Source organism: Thamnophis sirtalis, unplaced genomic scaffold, assembly GCF_051295495.1.
Source record: "Thamnophis sirtalis isolate CommonGarterSnake01/CBP01778 unplaced genomic scaffold, rThaSir2_p1.2 scaffold_8, whole genome shotgun sequence".
In the NCBI taxonomy this organism is placed as follows: Eukaryota; Metazoa; Chordata; class Lepidosauria; order Squamata; family Natricidae; genus Thamnophis; species Thamnophis sirtalis.
Window position 1 is genome coordinate 55,977,860 of NW_028261388.1, and position 16,122 is coordinate 55,993,981.

The following is a 16,122-nucleotide window of genomic DNA, read 5'->3' on the forward strand; positions in this document are numbered from 1 at the left end:
TGAATATGGAATTGGAAAGGTTGAGTCTAAATTATCTACTTATGACAAGGACATGCCTAGAATCAATTATATTCAATAAGTTATAGATTTTTTAATACAGGGTGTTGCAGGGCAAACCTCTGGGCCAGCATCAGCAGCTGCATCCATAAGCAGCTGTCTAAACATTTCATAGTTTTTCACTGACCAGAACCAGTTTGTTAAATCTAGGCACTGTTAATATTTCTAAGAAAGGTTAGTGCACAGTGGAAAAACATAGTGAATATCTAGCACATTAAGAAACTTAAGATAAGATTATCAAGAACCATGTTGTGGGGGGGTGGGGGTGGAAGAGCTATCAAAAAAAGGCAGTTTTTAAATCTAGAGTTGACCATGACTAACAGGATACTGTTGGCAATTGCAGTTCCTGTAATGATTATACAATTGAAAACAAGATAAAATGCATCATCATGCTGTCTATTAAACAGTATGCATTTTTCTGCCCAGTTTAGTTTATATACATACATTCCATTTTGCAGTAATTTTTCTGAAAGTTAACTGAAATACAAAAATATAACATTTACAGTTGTATTTAAAACTTTTAAGAGTATCTAATGGTTTCATTTTCTCTCCAACTTTGAATCACAACAATTTCTACATGAACTTTGCTTCAGAATGACATTTTTGACAGAGAATTAAAAGCAATGTTTATACATTCTGTTTGTTATGTGTTAAGATGTTTATTCTTTTTATGCAGCAATTTTAAACATACTTTCAACAAAAATATTTTATCACACGTTTTTAAAATGATAGCCAAATTCGTCCATGGGCTTTTTGATGGCTGTCTGCGTATTCTCACAAACATCCGAAGTCACTGTAATGGGTTTTTGATAAAAGAAGCTGAGATTAGAAGTTGATTTAGTTTTGTTTCTCATTGGAAAATGTTGCCATAGGAGGATGCTATTGGGCTGGCATCAGAGATGGAGTCTTAGAAAACAGCAGAAAGAATTGAGATGAGAGTTTTAATGGAGGAGATACAATGTCTGATACAACCTAGGATCTAGACACAAGCGATTTATTATTTTAGTGAAGAACAATAACACTTAGACTTATATACCGCTTCCAAGTGCTTTACAGCTCTCCTCTAAGTGGTTTACAGAGTCAACATATTGCCCCCAACAATCTGGATTCTCATTTTACCAACCTTGGAAGGATGGAAGGCTGAGTCAACCTTGAGCCTGAATTCCTGACAGTTGGCAGAATTAGCCTGCAATACTGTCTGATAATATTGTCTGGCAAATTTAAATTGGACTCAGTGATATTAGTTCTTGTTAATTCAAGGACAAATATAGAAATTACTTAACAGTGATCCAGAGGAAGACTCACTGATGACCCAAAGAGGAAGATGCCCCATGGAGCTTTTTCTTCTCAATGCAAATGATCCCTTATAAATTTAAAGTTATGGAAGATGAAGTATTCTTCCAGACCCAAGGGAGGAAGGCCAGTCTGAGGGAATGCTTCCCATTTTTATGCCCTTCCTTATTTCTAAAATGGGCATAACTAGGGGTTAGAAATAGTTGAGTACATACAGTATCTGCTTGAGCAACATAACTTGCAAGCGTACACAGAAAACTTTTAAAACATTCTGTGGTAGAGGAAAAAAGTTCTCTGCAAAGCAGTTTAAAAAGTGGCACTGTTATTAAGTGAGCACTGTAAGTAATTAGCTAATTCTAACCTAAATTGCAGGGCTAGATTAAAGAAAACAAAACTAGCATGCCATTAACCTTGATCCATTTTCTTAAATGGAAAACTAGTAGTTGTTTCACTGGGCCAAGCCCTATAATCCCATAAGAAGACCCTGTGACCCTGTGGCATGCATCTGCAAGCTTTTTTTCATGTTTGTATTATTGATTAGCCAATTGGATCAGAAAAGCTTAACATGTGGCAAGTTGATTATCAATTCATGAAAATTGATGACAAAATTTGAGAATCCTGACATACTTTCATATATTTTTAAGAATGATTAGGACTCACATTTTGTGCTCGTTTTATAGAAAATGAGGACTGCATACTTGACAAAATCCCACCAATAGGACTAAATGCTATTCAAATTTTGGGGTAAGCTAGGCTGTTCAGATGCTAGGGTTACCTCACTTGCTGTCTAGTTAATATGTTTAATACAGACCTGAAAGGAACCCGGTTAAGCTGGCAGAAATATATTAACATTATCAAACTATTGTTTTGTTTCTAATTTTTAAAATGCATTTGAAAAATAGTCTTATTCAGAAGATCTAATATGGATTTTTCCAAATCAAAGTACCTAGAAATTTTTAACTATATGTTGTTTCCTTACTTGACGAAGGAAAATACCTATTCAATTCAAATAAGCTTTGAATAAACTGTATAGGATTATACTGCAGGTTACTTCTGCTGACTGCCAGTTGCCAGCACTTTGGCAGTTCGAGTCTCACCAGCTCAAGGTTGACTCAACCTTCCATCCTTTCGAGGTTGGTAAAATGAAGCTCCAGCTTGTTGGGTTAAATATGCTAACTCTAAACTGCTTAGAGAAGGCTGTAAGGCACTGTGAAGCAGTATATAAGTAAGTGCTGTTGCTATAATTAGTGCAGAATGCAGTGGCACAGGCGGTACTTGGGGCCCCTCAGGTGACCCATACTACACTGCTCTTCCACAAGCTGAACTAGCTCCTAGTTTGTTTCCAGGTACTTGAATAGTGGTTATCACTTTTAAAACCATCTCACCCCAGGTTTGGCTCACACACCCATGCCAGTAGAAGGGGCATGCTGCGGACGTCGTCAATCAAGGAAATTTGGCTTGCTAGGTCCAGCAGAAGAGCCTTTTCTGCCATGGCTCCTGCCCTTTGGAACATCATGCCTCCTGAGGTGAGATTCACATCCATCCTAACTTTCCATAAGGGTCTGAAGACCTGGTTCTTCCAGTTGGATATATCATGCTGCTGGTGGCTGATGATTAAGACAAGACCCCACCTTCCCCTAAGTGCATTTTGCTCCCTTCTTCCCCATCATTTAATTGTAAATTTTTGTTATTAAGATTATTTATTGCTTCAATGTTTTATTGGCTTTTAATATTTGTAAGCTGCCCAGAACAGTTCATTGACAAATGCACGCTCGACAAAAGCGTGCCGACGAAACCGTGGTGAGAAAACTGTGAGGTCAAAATCGCGCCGATGAATGCGCGCAGAAGCGCGCCGACAAAAGCACACCTTCAACAAACAACTAATAACAACCCAATAACCCTGAACCTAGCCCTAACCTTAACTTAAATCGTGCTTTTGTGGGTGCAGTTTTGTCAGCGTGTTGTGGGCGCATTTATAACGTCGCGGTTCTCTCGCCGCGGTTTCAGCGGCACACTATTGTCGTGCACGCATTTGTCGGGTCACGGCCCAGAACCACTTCTTAATCAGATGGTCAGCAAACAAATCAAATAAATAAATAAAATCTGAAAATAACCAGGCAACAGTTCTTGGCAACAGAATTTTAGTTAATCTAATCAAATTCCTTAAGAAAAAGTATATTTTAAAAAGAGTGAAAAAGAATTTGTGCACTCCAGTTCAATGAAGGTGGTACAATGCTAAGTAGTTAACAAAAATGCCAGAAACATACAATCCCTAATTTGACTTCCTAACAGAAATATTTGTGTGGGAATGTCTATGCACATGCAAGCAAATACAGGGAACCAAATGAAAGGAACTGAATTGTGGCAATTATGAAGAACAGGATTTTGCAGGATAAAAAGAAGAATTGAAGCTTGAGAATGATAGAAACATTATCATTTAATATATATTTACTTTGAGCTTAATCTTTAAGACAAGATGAACAGTATGAAAAGGTGCTTAATTGCTTTCCATTGGCCATTGTGAACAGATTGTTGGGAATATTCTAACTCTAAACTGCTTAGAGCTGTAAAAGCACTATGAAGCAATATATAAGTCTTAAGTGCTAAGAATGCAGGAATATGGGAACCTATGGCTTACATTTCAAAGGGAAAATGCGGAATTTGAAATGCTATCTTGCCAGAAATTAGACTTAGGTTGGTACTTTAGAAAAAAAAAAGAAAATTATTCAATTACTTATTCTACTATCAGAAAAGATAAAAGTTATCAATATCCAAAATTAATTTTAAAATGTATTATTATAAAGGAAGCACAGTACTTCAGCTTACAACAACTACTGTAAAACCTAGTGTAAAAAAATTATTTTTTTCCAGATCCACAGTTTTAAATCATGTAATAGTCTGCTCTCAGGAAACTATCTGTTATCCAGTAGAGTGTGTAGAGGAAACATTAACAAAAGGAAAAAGGCAAAGCAAACAGATTACATACAAGCAATAGCAGGATGGACAATCTTGAAATATCTTGAAGCAAACTGAATTGATAATTTAGCACAATCATTATATTATTCAAAACCATTTCTGATCTACTCAAGATAAATGTCTATTCAGTGTACAGAATCCTCAGAAAACCAACATGCACATATTTATGTAATTTATTAATTACATGAAAATTAGTTTAATATGTATAGTGGATAAATATAGTCTGCTCTTGTTTCTAGCAAAGTGCCTTTTTTTCTTTCTGCAGAAGTGCCCATTATCATTATCCCTTTTTTATAGAATAGAAATGCACTTTATTAACGCTTTGAAGTACTTCGGTTGTTTCGCTTGGAATATTTCCCTAACAAAGGTAGAAAAACGACATTTGATAAAATTCACAGAATATGCTCCATTAATTTAGAACTCTGATTATTGTTAGTTTAACTGTTATTTTAGTTACTTTGGATATTCCACATTTAATTTTACTTGTACACACTTAAACAGAAATATAAAACTTGTCTTAATTTTAGCTCTATCATACCATAAAATAATGATGCCATCAAAACCTCAGGTCATGATCTACCTTTAAAAGTTTCTTGGCAACATCCATCCAGATCAAACAACAAGCAGCAAAATATAATTTCAAATTTGGTAAACCCAATCCTCCTTAACATGTACTTTTTAATTTTGTTTTGGGCCTTAACATAATCATTTTGAACTAACATACAATTCATATTTGTCATAATGATACCCAAGTATTTTATTTTTTTCCCATTTTAAAACCAGTTTTCTTCATCACTTCTATTTGATTTTCTAATTTCATATTTTTACTAATATTTTTGTCTTAACTATTAACTTTTTAAAAACATACCAACATCCCTTGATTTTTTGTAATTCTTCTAAAATTTAATAAAATCATCCACAAATGCTTTATAATTCAGAGTTAGAGTTTGGAAAAGTCAATACTTGTGGCGCCCAATGTGCAATTCTCTTTAGTCTTGTAATATTTGTTTGATCTCATCTATTATTGTCACTCCCATTTGCATTTCTTCCAGTTCATCTTTAAATTTCTCCAAAAACTTTCTTGCTTTCTCCAGAATTAAATTGGAATTTCTGTTGTTTAACGATAAAAATCACCTCTTCCAACTTATCCCGTCTAGATGAAATTTCCAATGCTCCCTGCCAGCTTCCCACAAGCAGAGTAATGGGAAGCCACTAGAAATAAATCACTCTCATTCCCACTGCTTTTTTGTCATCCTTTAATCATTCTGATTATCTGTTTAGGTAAATAAACATTGACTTATTACTGAAGTTAATTTGCCACTATGGTTATTTTTCTATTTATGATAATATAGTCTTCTTAGGTGATCATGGGACTGCCCAACGGATTGTCTAATTTACATTTAAAATCTGCAGATATTTTCTGAAGACCCATATTTTCACGAAAACTTAAAACATGCTTCTGGGGATGATTTGTAGATTCAATAAAATGTATATTCCCTAGTACATTTTGTTCATTGTACTTCATTTATAGTCTGCTTTTCTGTTTTAAATGGCCAATACTTGTTTTAAGTGGTGTGACTAGAGTTCTCCTTTTTCCTCTTTCTTTGACTTTAACTTTGCTTAATATATTCCAAGAGCAACAAAATGAACTGTAGCCAAAGTAATAATTGAGATAATCTTGCCTTGTTGCTTGATTTCAGCAGAACAAGGTGAACAATGCCAAACAATATAATCTCTTAAAGCACATTTTGTGCCCATTTTTTCAGTGCCTGAAACAAAGCCAAAAATACTGAGTTTAAGCATAATAAATGAGTTACACAGAGAAAAAGAAAACCACAAAAATAAGTTCTTACAGAGGTCATACTAAATTATAGAACACAGAAAACAAAATATTGGTTTCATAAACTGCTTTTTTATTTATATATTTATCGTATGAAGTCATAAAATGGTTTTGATAAAATTGATTACAATTTGTACATACTTTTACAAAGCTGACCCATCCAAGAAAGTCACAAATCAAATGTGGATTAAATCATAAGGGCTGGATGCAGATTTAATATTAAGGTATTTATACCTTAATAAGGTAAACCTCTGAAATGAGCGGTGTGATAGCCTAGAGGTAAAGACAGTCACGTCCTATTTGAAAGATTCAGAGTTCAATCCTAGACAGTAGCAGATGTTTCTCTATCGGCATAAAGAGAAAATATCTGCTGCCAACTCTGCTTAGGTGTCAGGAAGGGCATCCAGACAGTAAATGTCAGCCGGACTCACCCTGAAAGGGATTAAAGGGCTGTAAAAAGGAAAAAAAAGTAGACCTCGATGTGCAAGTTAATTTGTTCAAGTTCCAGTTTATTTTAATGAGTTGAATATAAGTAAATCAATCCATAGTAATTCATACTTTCTATAAAATCAGTGCAGTTATTTCATCTTTTCTCCCTTAATGATGGAAGTGGAGACAAAAAACAAGGCTATATTTGGAGGATGAATATATGAGCTTTTTGTGAATGAAGTTGATTACACATTCCAACCAGTTACCTGCCTTTTTTCCCCAGGAATGGCTATTTACACACTATTTTTCTCCAAATCCTCTTTGTATTCTATGCTCAGTCCCCTCCTTCACTCCTGTTTTGTTTTCCCTAAATATTTGTGGAGCTTTGCAAATGTGCCAGGTATTTCTCAGAGATCTCATGGGCCCTCAAATCAATTCAGTTGGTTTCTATTTTACAACCTTATGATCAGTTTTACATTCTTCTAATCTAGTGATGCTCACTGCACCTTGTGACCATTAATCCCATAATTTATTTGTATAAGGATCGTCTATTAGTTCTGTCTTCAATGGATTTACTGTGGCCATACCAAGAGTTTGCTAATTCTGTCTGTGCTTCCAAACGAACAGAACCTTCATATCCTATCTTGCTATCAAAACTCAATACATGCATGAGAGAAAACGGTAACATATACCCATATTCCAATCAGAAACTTTGATTATTTGATTCAGACACAATCTGAATGGACCACCCTGCTAATATTTTTCTGTGATCAGAATGCCTCAGATAACTAGGATTGTCAAATCAGGGCTACAAAAGTCCAGACCACCCCTTGCTGGCAGCAGAAAAATAGAGCTGCATCCAAAGCCTTGACAGATGGGGGTGGGATATAATCTTGGGCAAAGCCCTGCCCGAAAGACACAGCAACCTGCTGTTTCTTTAAAATGTGTCACAAGACGCTTTTCAAATGTGGCTTCTCTGGAATCCCCCGCGTTCAGCGTCCTCCACGAGCAGCATTGGGAGCTCCAGTACTGCCGTGACCTGGGAAGGTGAGGGCGGACAGGAAGCTCTGCACGGGGGCGTTTCAGTGTGATCTTTCTGTTTTTCCCAAGTGGGACGTGGGCACCCGCAGCGCCGCCTCTGCCGTAGATGCCGCACGTCGGCAGCTGACTGCTCACATTGGCGGCAGCAGCAAAACGCCGGGGGGGGGGGGGCAACCGCCGTTCCTGCCCTCCCCTCCGCCTCCTCCCTCTCCTCGCGTGTCCTCCGAGGCAGCCTCCTTCTTGCTCGAGCCGCTCCCTCCCGCTGCAGGGCGGAGTGTGAGGGTGCCTTTAAATTGAGTGCGAGGGAGCTGCTGCCTGCTCAGTCTCATCTGTGATGTAAGGAGAGATTTTAGGTGTCTAAACCGATCGCCTGACTTCGCCTGTCATTTTCTGCCGGGCACCCTTTCTCTCTGCCACTCCGCCGCTGGGTAGATGTGCCCTTAAACCACTTCCGCCGCCGAGCAGCAGTTGGCCCGGACCTCGTCTCTGTCCCTCTGCCCAGCTTGACCTGCTGGTGCGCGCTCCGCTCCTTGCTCTCCCGGGTACGCAGGCATGGAAGAGGAGGAGGAGTGCAGGGTGCTCTCCATCCAGAGCCATGTCGTCCGGGGCTACGTGGGCAACAAGGCGGCGACTTTCCCCCTACAGGTAGGTGGAAGAGCTGAGCCGGCTAATTACGCGCGCACGAAGCTTCCACCGAGCCGTCGCGAGCGGTCTCGCGTCTGCAGCGCTGGGCAAGCCTGGAGGAGCGCGGAGTGCGCCTTCTGCCGACGCACGTGCCGGGCTGTGACGCCGTCAAGGGTTCTGCCCGCTGTTGCCCTCAAGAACTCGCCTCTCGCTATTCAAAGGGAGCTGCCAAGTTTATACGTGCAGATGCACACTTCTCTCTAAGACAAGGCTTTGATGGGATGACTTGAGAAGCCCTTGATGGCTCAGATGATTGCATCAGGCCTCGGGTCTCTGCAAGGAGGTGTCCAAAAGCCTTTCGCACCTGGTTTTATTGTATAGTAACGCCGCTTGTTTTTGTAGCGGTTGCCTTCCGAGGCTTTTTTTTAATGCCAACATCGCCTTTATCCCAAGGCAATATTGGCGAGCGTTGTTCAAAGGAGCGTGATAGAATAAGAAGAGAAAAAGAAGTGGGCCTCTATTTATTGTAGGGAGGGTTAGAAATTGCCCGTGGTGGACTTAACTTGTGATTCCTTTATATTTAATGGAGAGGTAGAAAGAAAAAATGGGAAATGTATTAATTAGGGCACCTTAAAAACTTGCCAGGATATGTAATCAAATTCTAGGGAATGTAATGAGTGATATTTTGAAGACTTCCTCTTTTTAAAATTAATATATTTTATAATTTTATGTCATTCTATTTTATTCAGTATCATCAAGTTTAGTTTGTTCTTTTTTCAAGGTTAAGCTCTTTGATGGCATCATCTTAAAATGCTTTTAACAAGAAAACAGGTAGTATATGTTCACTTTCTGGTGTTTTAGATTATTTTAATATCTCTTGAACATTGACTATTCTAGCTGTGTCTTATGGGAGTTGTAATCCAAAGAACCTGAAAAACATCTGTTTGCTTCTCTCTGATCTAATCTGTTTATTATGCACAATAAATTGTACCCCTTTCTGCATTGCAAATGAAACTAACTGATCTTTTCTACAGAAGAAAATAAACAGGACACAAATCTAACTTCACAAATGGATATATTCAAGCATTAGTTTTTTAGAAAGGCCTTTTACTTTCCATGATACTCTGCCATTATCAAGGCAGTTATTTATGAGCAGCATTTTTATTAACATGCACTGCTTTCATTTTGAAATACAGTACCATTCATGAAGCAATTTAGCTTTTATCTCCTGAAACTCATAAAAAAAAACCTTCAACATGCATGTGATTTTACTTTGTTTAATCAGCTCACTATTACAAGGAGTTGTTCCATGAATCATGACAATTAATTAGATAAGTTATCAGAAAGCATTGTACATTTCATTTTCTATTTTCACCTTCTTGAGTTCTATCCTTTACCCAAGTTGGGGGAGAGGTGGTTTGGTTTAAGGTTTTAATGGATTTCTATGCCGCCCAATCCCGAAGGACTCCGGGCGGCTTACATAAAAACAAATTTAAAAATATTAAAAGAATTTAAAATACAAGACAAAGTGAATTAAAAGAACACAACATACACTCAATCTTAGTGGGGCTGGAGCTCAATCAAGATCAGCAGCCCCAGGCCTGCCGGAACAGCAAGGTCTTAATAGACTTTCGGAAGGCCGAGAGAGTGAGGAGGGTCCAGATCTCAGGGGGTAGATCGTTCCATAGGGCCGGGGCAGCTACAGAGAAGGCTTTCCCCCGAAGAGCCACCAGACGACATTGTGTAGTCGACGGCACCCGGAGAGAAGGCCCATCCTGTGAGATCTTATTGGCCGCTGGGAGATATGTGTCAGGAGGCGGTCACAGAGATATTCAGGTCCTAGGCCATGTAGGGCTTTAAAGGTGATAACCAGCACCTTGAAGTGCGTTCGGAGACCAATAGGGAGCCAGTGCAGCTCACGGAGGATAGGTGTAATATGGGTGTATCTAGGTACACCCAGTATCGCTTGCACGGCTACATTCTGGACCAATTGTAGTCTCCGAACACTTTTGACTCAAATTAATGTTTTAATTTCTAGTAGCTAAAATCCAGAAAAGTTAGTACCAAGTAAATATGTTCACCTTTAAGATGCCATGACATCTTTAGTTTTTGTTGCAACAGACTGATGTGATTACCTCTCTGGAAAATGTAGATATGCTAGAAAAAACTATTTCCCAATTAAAGCACTGTGGGTTGTTTTTTATGCAACTAAATTAATCATTGTTGCAACTTAAACATTGATTTCTGTTCATGAAATTGGATTTAAAATACATATTGCACAGCACATGGACAGATTTAGCCATAGTTTCACCTGGGAAACTGAAAATTCTAGACCAAACTAAGTCCAAAAATGCTACAGAGTTTCTGGAAGCCTGGCACTCAGAGAAATAAACCATCAACAGTCATAAACCAATAAACAACATTTAGACATAATTCAAAACCAAGATAAGCAGGGTTTAACACTAGGATTAATACCAGACCAGTACATAATACCCCAATCCAGGAACTACCAACCCAGTTATTTACTCAAACAGTAAACAATAATCGAATCAAGGAACTATCAAGAAGAAAATACTCTCATCAATAACAATAGGGCAAGCCATTATGTATAAACACAGAGCAAACCCCAATCCCTTCTAGCACTGAAGATGTTACCTAGTTGGGTAATGAAACGTCAGCAAGAAAACAACCAAGTTCAGAGAATACCAAGGACTCACACATATATTTTGTATACTTTTGAGGGGAAATTGATTTGCAATATGATTTCATATTTAAATGTGAATTACATTTCTTGAAATATGTGGAAGAGAGTTTTTATGTGACACAGGGATACCAAAGAATTGGAAAAGAATATCCATTGTTTGTTACATCTAGTAAAATTATTGTCTGTATTACATAAAATTGATAACTGCAAAAGATAAATAGCTAACTTGATCCCCAAATACTTCTTCCCAAAATTATTTGCTCAGCAGCAGACACAAATCAGCAGGAACATCATGCATACTATAGGGACTTCATGGCTAGATGTTTTTTAGTTATAACCTACCTCTGTGCCAGATATTTCATACTATAATTTTATATCTTTTATTTAAATCTCTATTTTCCAGTATATGAAACCAATTTTAAAAACTGAAAATTTTAAAAACATATACAATAAAGGACTTAGCAAGCACTATTTTACTTGAAAAACTTATGCATGCAGTGTGCAGTAATCATGGACTTATTACAATCACATCAATAAAAGGAAAGCAATAAAAGGAATAGTATTACTACAAATTGCAATCAGAAAATAGTAATATATTTTAAATATGTATGTTTTCCTTGATTTTCATCATATTTATATATTTACCTTCTTATATCCCTTGAATTACTTTTGACATTGTCATGGAAAACATCACTTGGTTTCTAAACTATCACATAGCATTTCCTCATTTTTGCAATTATAAATTATCTATAAATTTAATCTGCACTAGTAATTCAATGAAATTTTACCAAAAAAGTTTCTGTGGTGAAGATTATTGCAATTCAGGCAGGAGATTAACTTTACCAAGTTAAAGTAACTTGATCTTAGAGTTCTGTGACTAACATAATAATTTAGTGGTTTTCAACTTTTTCTTCACCATGGACCCCCTTTAAATATCTTTTGTGGCCATGACCATGGCTATGGACTCCCAAGACTTAACTCAAGATTTAAATCATAACATTTCTTCAAAACTTTGTGGACTACCAGTGATCACATTGCTGTCGCCTCCCCCCCGCCCCCAAGGATCTAGGGACCACAGGTTGAGAATTACTGTAATAATTGATTTTGTTGGGGAGGAAATGTTCCAAATTATAATTAGAAGAAAAATAAAAAGTAAAATTGATATTCTTCACTTTTTAAAGTTTACATATTTTAAAATGTAGAAAAATATTCGGATAATAAAATGTAAAAACAGGAGTGTCAAACTCAAGGCCCAAGGGCCGGATCTGCCCCGGGGAATGCTTAGATCTGGCCCGGGGGCCCGCCGTAGAAACAGCAAAGTACTGGCCTGTGGTGCATCTGCCAGCTAAAATGGAGCTCATGCGGGCCACAGGGAGCCCTCCTGAGTTCTATTTTCACTGGCAGAGGGTTGCAGGAGGTTGTTTCAGCCAAAAACAGAGCTTGGGAGCCCGTTTTCTCTGGCAGAGCGCTCAAGTCACCACAGGCGCCCCAAACACGAATGATGTTGAGCTGGCCACATCCACCCTGGCCAGGCCCACCCCATCCCTCTGAGGTCAAACACAACCTTGATACACCCCTCAATGAAATCAAGTTTGACACCCCTGATATAGAATGTTTTAAAATTATCCAAGATTAAATGTCCTAAAAATGTAGTAGCCTAAAATGTGACTGTTGACTAGCAACAATACATAAATGTCTGACTTACTATCTTATGTTCCTATGTACTAGTTGTCAGGGGAAAGCCTAGAAAACAATTCCTGTTCTGCCATTTTAGTAAGCTTTGGTAGCGTTTTATGGTAGAAAAATAACAATATAACTATTATAGCAAAATAACAACTAGTATGGCATGAAAACTGTATTTCTGGTAAAACTGCAGGAAGCAAAATAGTATTTGGAGTGTGATAAATAGTTTATCTGGTTTGTTGACATTTTCCTGCCCTGCCCCATCTCCTCCTTTGCTGTTACCTAAGCATGGGCAGATTAGCCTACTAAGCTTTGAAGTATATGTCTGCCGGACAGAAGATATTCCATATTCCTCTCTGGTTTTCAATACTAGTCACTGGAGTATTAGAAAGCAGTATGTAATAATCTATGCCATTATGCTGCCTTTTACAAAGCAATTTTGTAGAAATATAAGAAACCAATGTTTTCTACTGCAGACATAAACACATAATTCTACTGTCTATAGAATAGTACAAGTAATGCTCAGTCAGTGACTGCCATGTTTAGTGGCAGTTTGCCTTTACAATGGTGATGAAAAAGTAACTTTTATGACCAGTCTTCACATTTACGACCTTTGCAAATCTGTAAAGCAAAGGAAAGCTGTACTAAGATCATTAGCACCATTGCTATTTCACCTAGCAACCAATTCATTTAACAACCAAGTTGCTGGTCCCAGTTGTGGTTCCTAAATAAGAACTATCTGTATTTGCTTTTATATCTCTTGGAAGGTTGTCTTTGGTTTCATTGAAAATGAGTTATGTAAAAACCAGTTGTTGAGTTGTTACAATGACAAAGCAGTACTAAGGCTGGACCACATCCTGAGAAGATCACATTGCACAGTCTTCTGAGAACTATGTACTATAAAATGGGGAAGAGATTTGATAGTGACTATCAGTTTGATTGGCTTCAAAGAAGGGTTGGACCAATTCATAGAAGTCATGGAGATGGCTGGCTATCAATATTAATATTGTTAGCAATGTGATTGCCTTTGAAAGTATCTGCTGGTAGACTAGTGGACTTCCTTGTGCAGTTGGTTTTCCACTGGGAGAACAGTCTGCTGGCCATTGCTCCAATTCATCAGGATACTGCTTGTGTTCTTACGTTAAGATTATAGGTTAGGAGAGTATCCTCTATGTCTAAATTTCCTTCTGTATTCAGCCTTTATTTGAAAAGGAGGAGCCTGTTAAGACATGTTGGGACAGGGAGTTAAAAATAACACATAAGCAAATAAAACATTGCATTGGATTTTTCAGCGTTTTGCATTGATCTATAATTACACAGCATTATTGATATACTTGAGCAATTCTTCTAGAGAATAAATGTGAAAGGTTGTCATAATTCATGATGTCACTGAACAGGCATGGGGAGCAAAAAGAAACTCTTATTTAGCTAACCATCACTTAGTTCAACAATAAAAGTCCTGCTGATCATTTAACAGTCCTAGCAGAACGTTTCTGCAGTTGTAGCATTTAATTGTGGAATTCTCTTTCCAGAGAGATCAGCCTGGTTCCTTTACTGTGAACTTTTCACGTAGTGTTGAAAATTTCCTACAGGCATCAAAATTTAAATTAATTCCATATTCTTTTGCTTGATGTGAGAATTTGTCAATCAAAGCAGAATATGAAAATATTAAAAGATGTGGAGTTTATTCAACATATTTATAACTGAACTTTAGCAATAGAATGGATCCATTCTCATAATGGATCATTTAAAGTAGCAGTTACAATATGCAAGGACAGACAAAATAAAAATGGAAACATGCACCAGAAACTGCATTTTATAAAGCACAGCAGCTAAAATATTTTGAAAACTTCTCAGAAATAAACCATAATCGGAAATCAGATTAGTTCTAAAATCTGGATGCAATAACCTTCAAGGCCCTTTTGTGAATTCAACCTGCCTAAACTATAAACATCGGAGTAGCTCATATAGGAGGATGCCTATAAAATAACCTGTCCCAAGGATGTGCGTGCCAACCACCTGGTCTTCGGGTTTCCAGCGTTCCAGCATGCATGAAGACCAGCTGGCCGGCACACATGTGCACACCGAAAACCCAAAGACCCGGTGGCCAGCATGCGCACCAGCCAGCTGGTCTTCGAGTATCCAGGGCTTCTGCACATGCGAAGACCAGCTGGCCAGCACGCATGCATACGGCAGAAACCCAAAGACCAGGCAGCCGGTGCACACATGCACACCGGCCAGCTGGTCTTTGAGATTCCAGGGCTCCAGCAGGCACGAAGACCAGCTGGCCAGCACCTATGCACATTCTGGTTTTGGCACTCTGTGCCGAAAAGGTTCACCATCAGTGATATAGCTTTTTAAGATACTAGAGCTTACCCAGTGTCAGATTTTACCTAAACGTTTCCCAGTGCCAACTGCACAAGAATTCTACTGGAACATTTTTTTTCCTTTGATTTTTTTTAATTTTCCCTGCTTTGTAGTTAGTTCAGTAGTGCTTTACTTCAATTATTAGCATTTGGGGATGGGCGGGAGGAGGGTTTTCAGTGCACATTTGAAACACTTTCCCTTTGTACATGTTATATTGACACATATACGAACGGCTAAGTCTTCGATTGCACTGCTAGGTCAGCCACCTCGGTTTTTAGGTCCCCAATTCATGGACACTTCTGCTTTTAATCCTGGAAGTTAAGCATTTTACCAGTTTTTCCTATTGGAACACAAGAGAAACTATGAATGGGACCAAGATAAAATAAGAGATTCTTGGATATTCCTCCATTTTTCATTTATGAAATAAGTTGCGAGTAGATTTTGAAAAACCATTCCTGCTATTGAATAGAAGCCACAGTAGTATGAATCTACTATGGAAATATCTAATTTGGAGAAAGGAAAAGTTTGTTTTTAATCACCAGAAGAAAATTATCATGCATTTTAAGTACTGGAGCAGACGTCAAAGTATGCCAGAATGTGCTCCCTTGCAGTGTAGAAGCTGTGAGGTTAATCTCTGCTCTATAGTGGCAGCTGTTTCTAATGAGGGAGGTAAGTCGTGCATTTGAGCACTGAAACCTCTGTAAACTAAATGGCTCTGAATCAGAACTGAAAAACAGTTCAGCATTCTGACTCATGCTGACGTTTTGTTCCTATTTATAGGAGAACATGAAAGCTGCTTTAAACATCCAAATTAACCATAATAAAGATTTTTGAAAAGTAGTCAAAATGTGAGTCTTATAGCCAAGTGAATCAGAAAAAAGAAAGTAAATTGATATTTGTCAGTGACAAATATATTACATAGTTTAAAAATCAAAGCCCAGAGCTTGTGGTCAACCAAATGAATTGCATCACATAGGATTTGAGCAAGCTTTTTTGATTTCTTGCATTTTCCCTTATCTTAAGTAGAACACATTCCATTTATTATTTGGGGATGGAAATATTTTATTAAACTGCTATCCTGCATAGTGTATTGATTTCTGCTTTTCAC

At 37.9% G+C, this 16,122-nt stretch overlaps 1 protein-coding gene and 1 long non-coding RNA gene across 10 annotated transcripts in view; one reads left to right on the plus strand and one right to left on the minus strand.

The window, feature by feature from the left end:
* Positions 1-5,824: 5,824 nt before the first annotated feature.
* LOC148044419 (uncharacterized) lies at positions 5,825-7,801 on the minus strand. Its single transcript, XR_015697524.1, has 2 exons — positions 7,288-7,801; positions 5,825-6,095 (listed from the first exon to the last, which is right to left on the minus strand). It is a non-coding gene; the product is annotated as an uncharacterized LOC148044419 (long non-coding RNA).
* A 218-nt stretch (positions 7,802-8,019) lies between these two features.
* Positions 8,020-16,122, plus strand: part of PDXK (pyridoxal kinase) — a 76,928-nt gene continuing 68,825 nt past the window's right edge. For all 9 annotated transcript variants that reach the window (XR_015697517.1, XR_015697519.1, XR_015697518.1 and 6 more), the window contains exon 1: positions 8,020-8,281. Coding sequence is in view for 2 of the 9 variants with exons in the window: in XM_087721718.1 (XP_087577844.1) it covers positions 8,189-8,281 (93 nt within the window). In the remaining 7 variants the exon portion in view is untranslated. The remainder of the gene's footprint in view (positions 8,282-16,122) is intronic.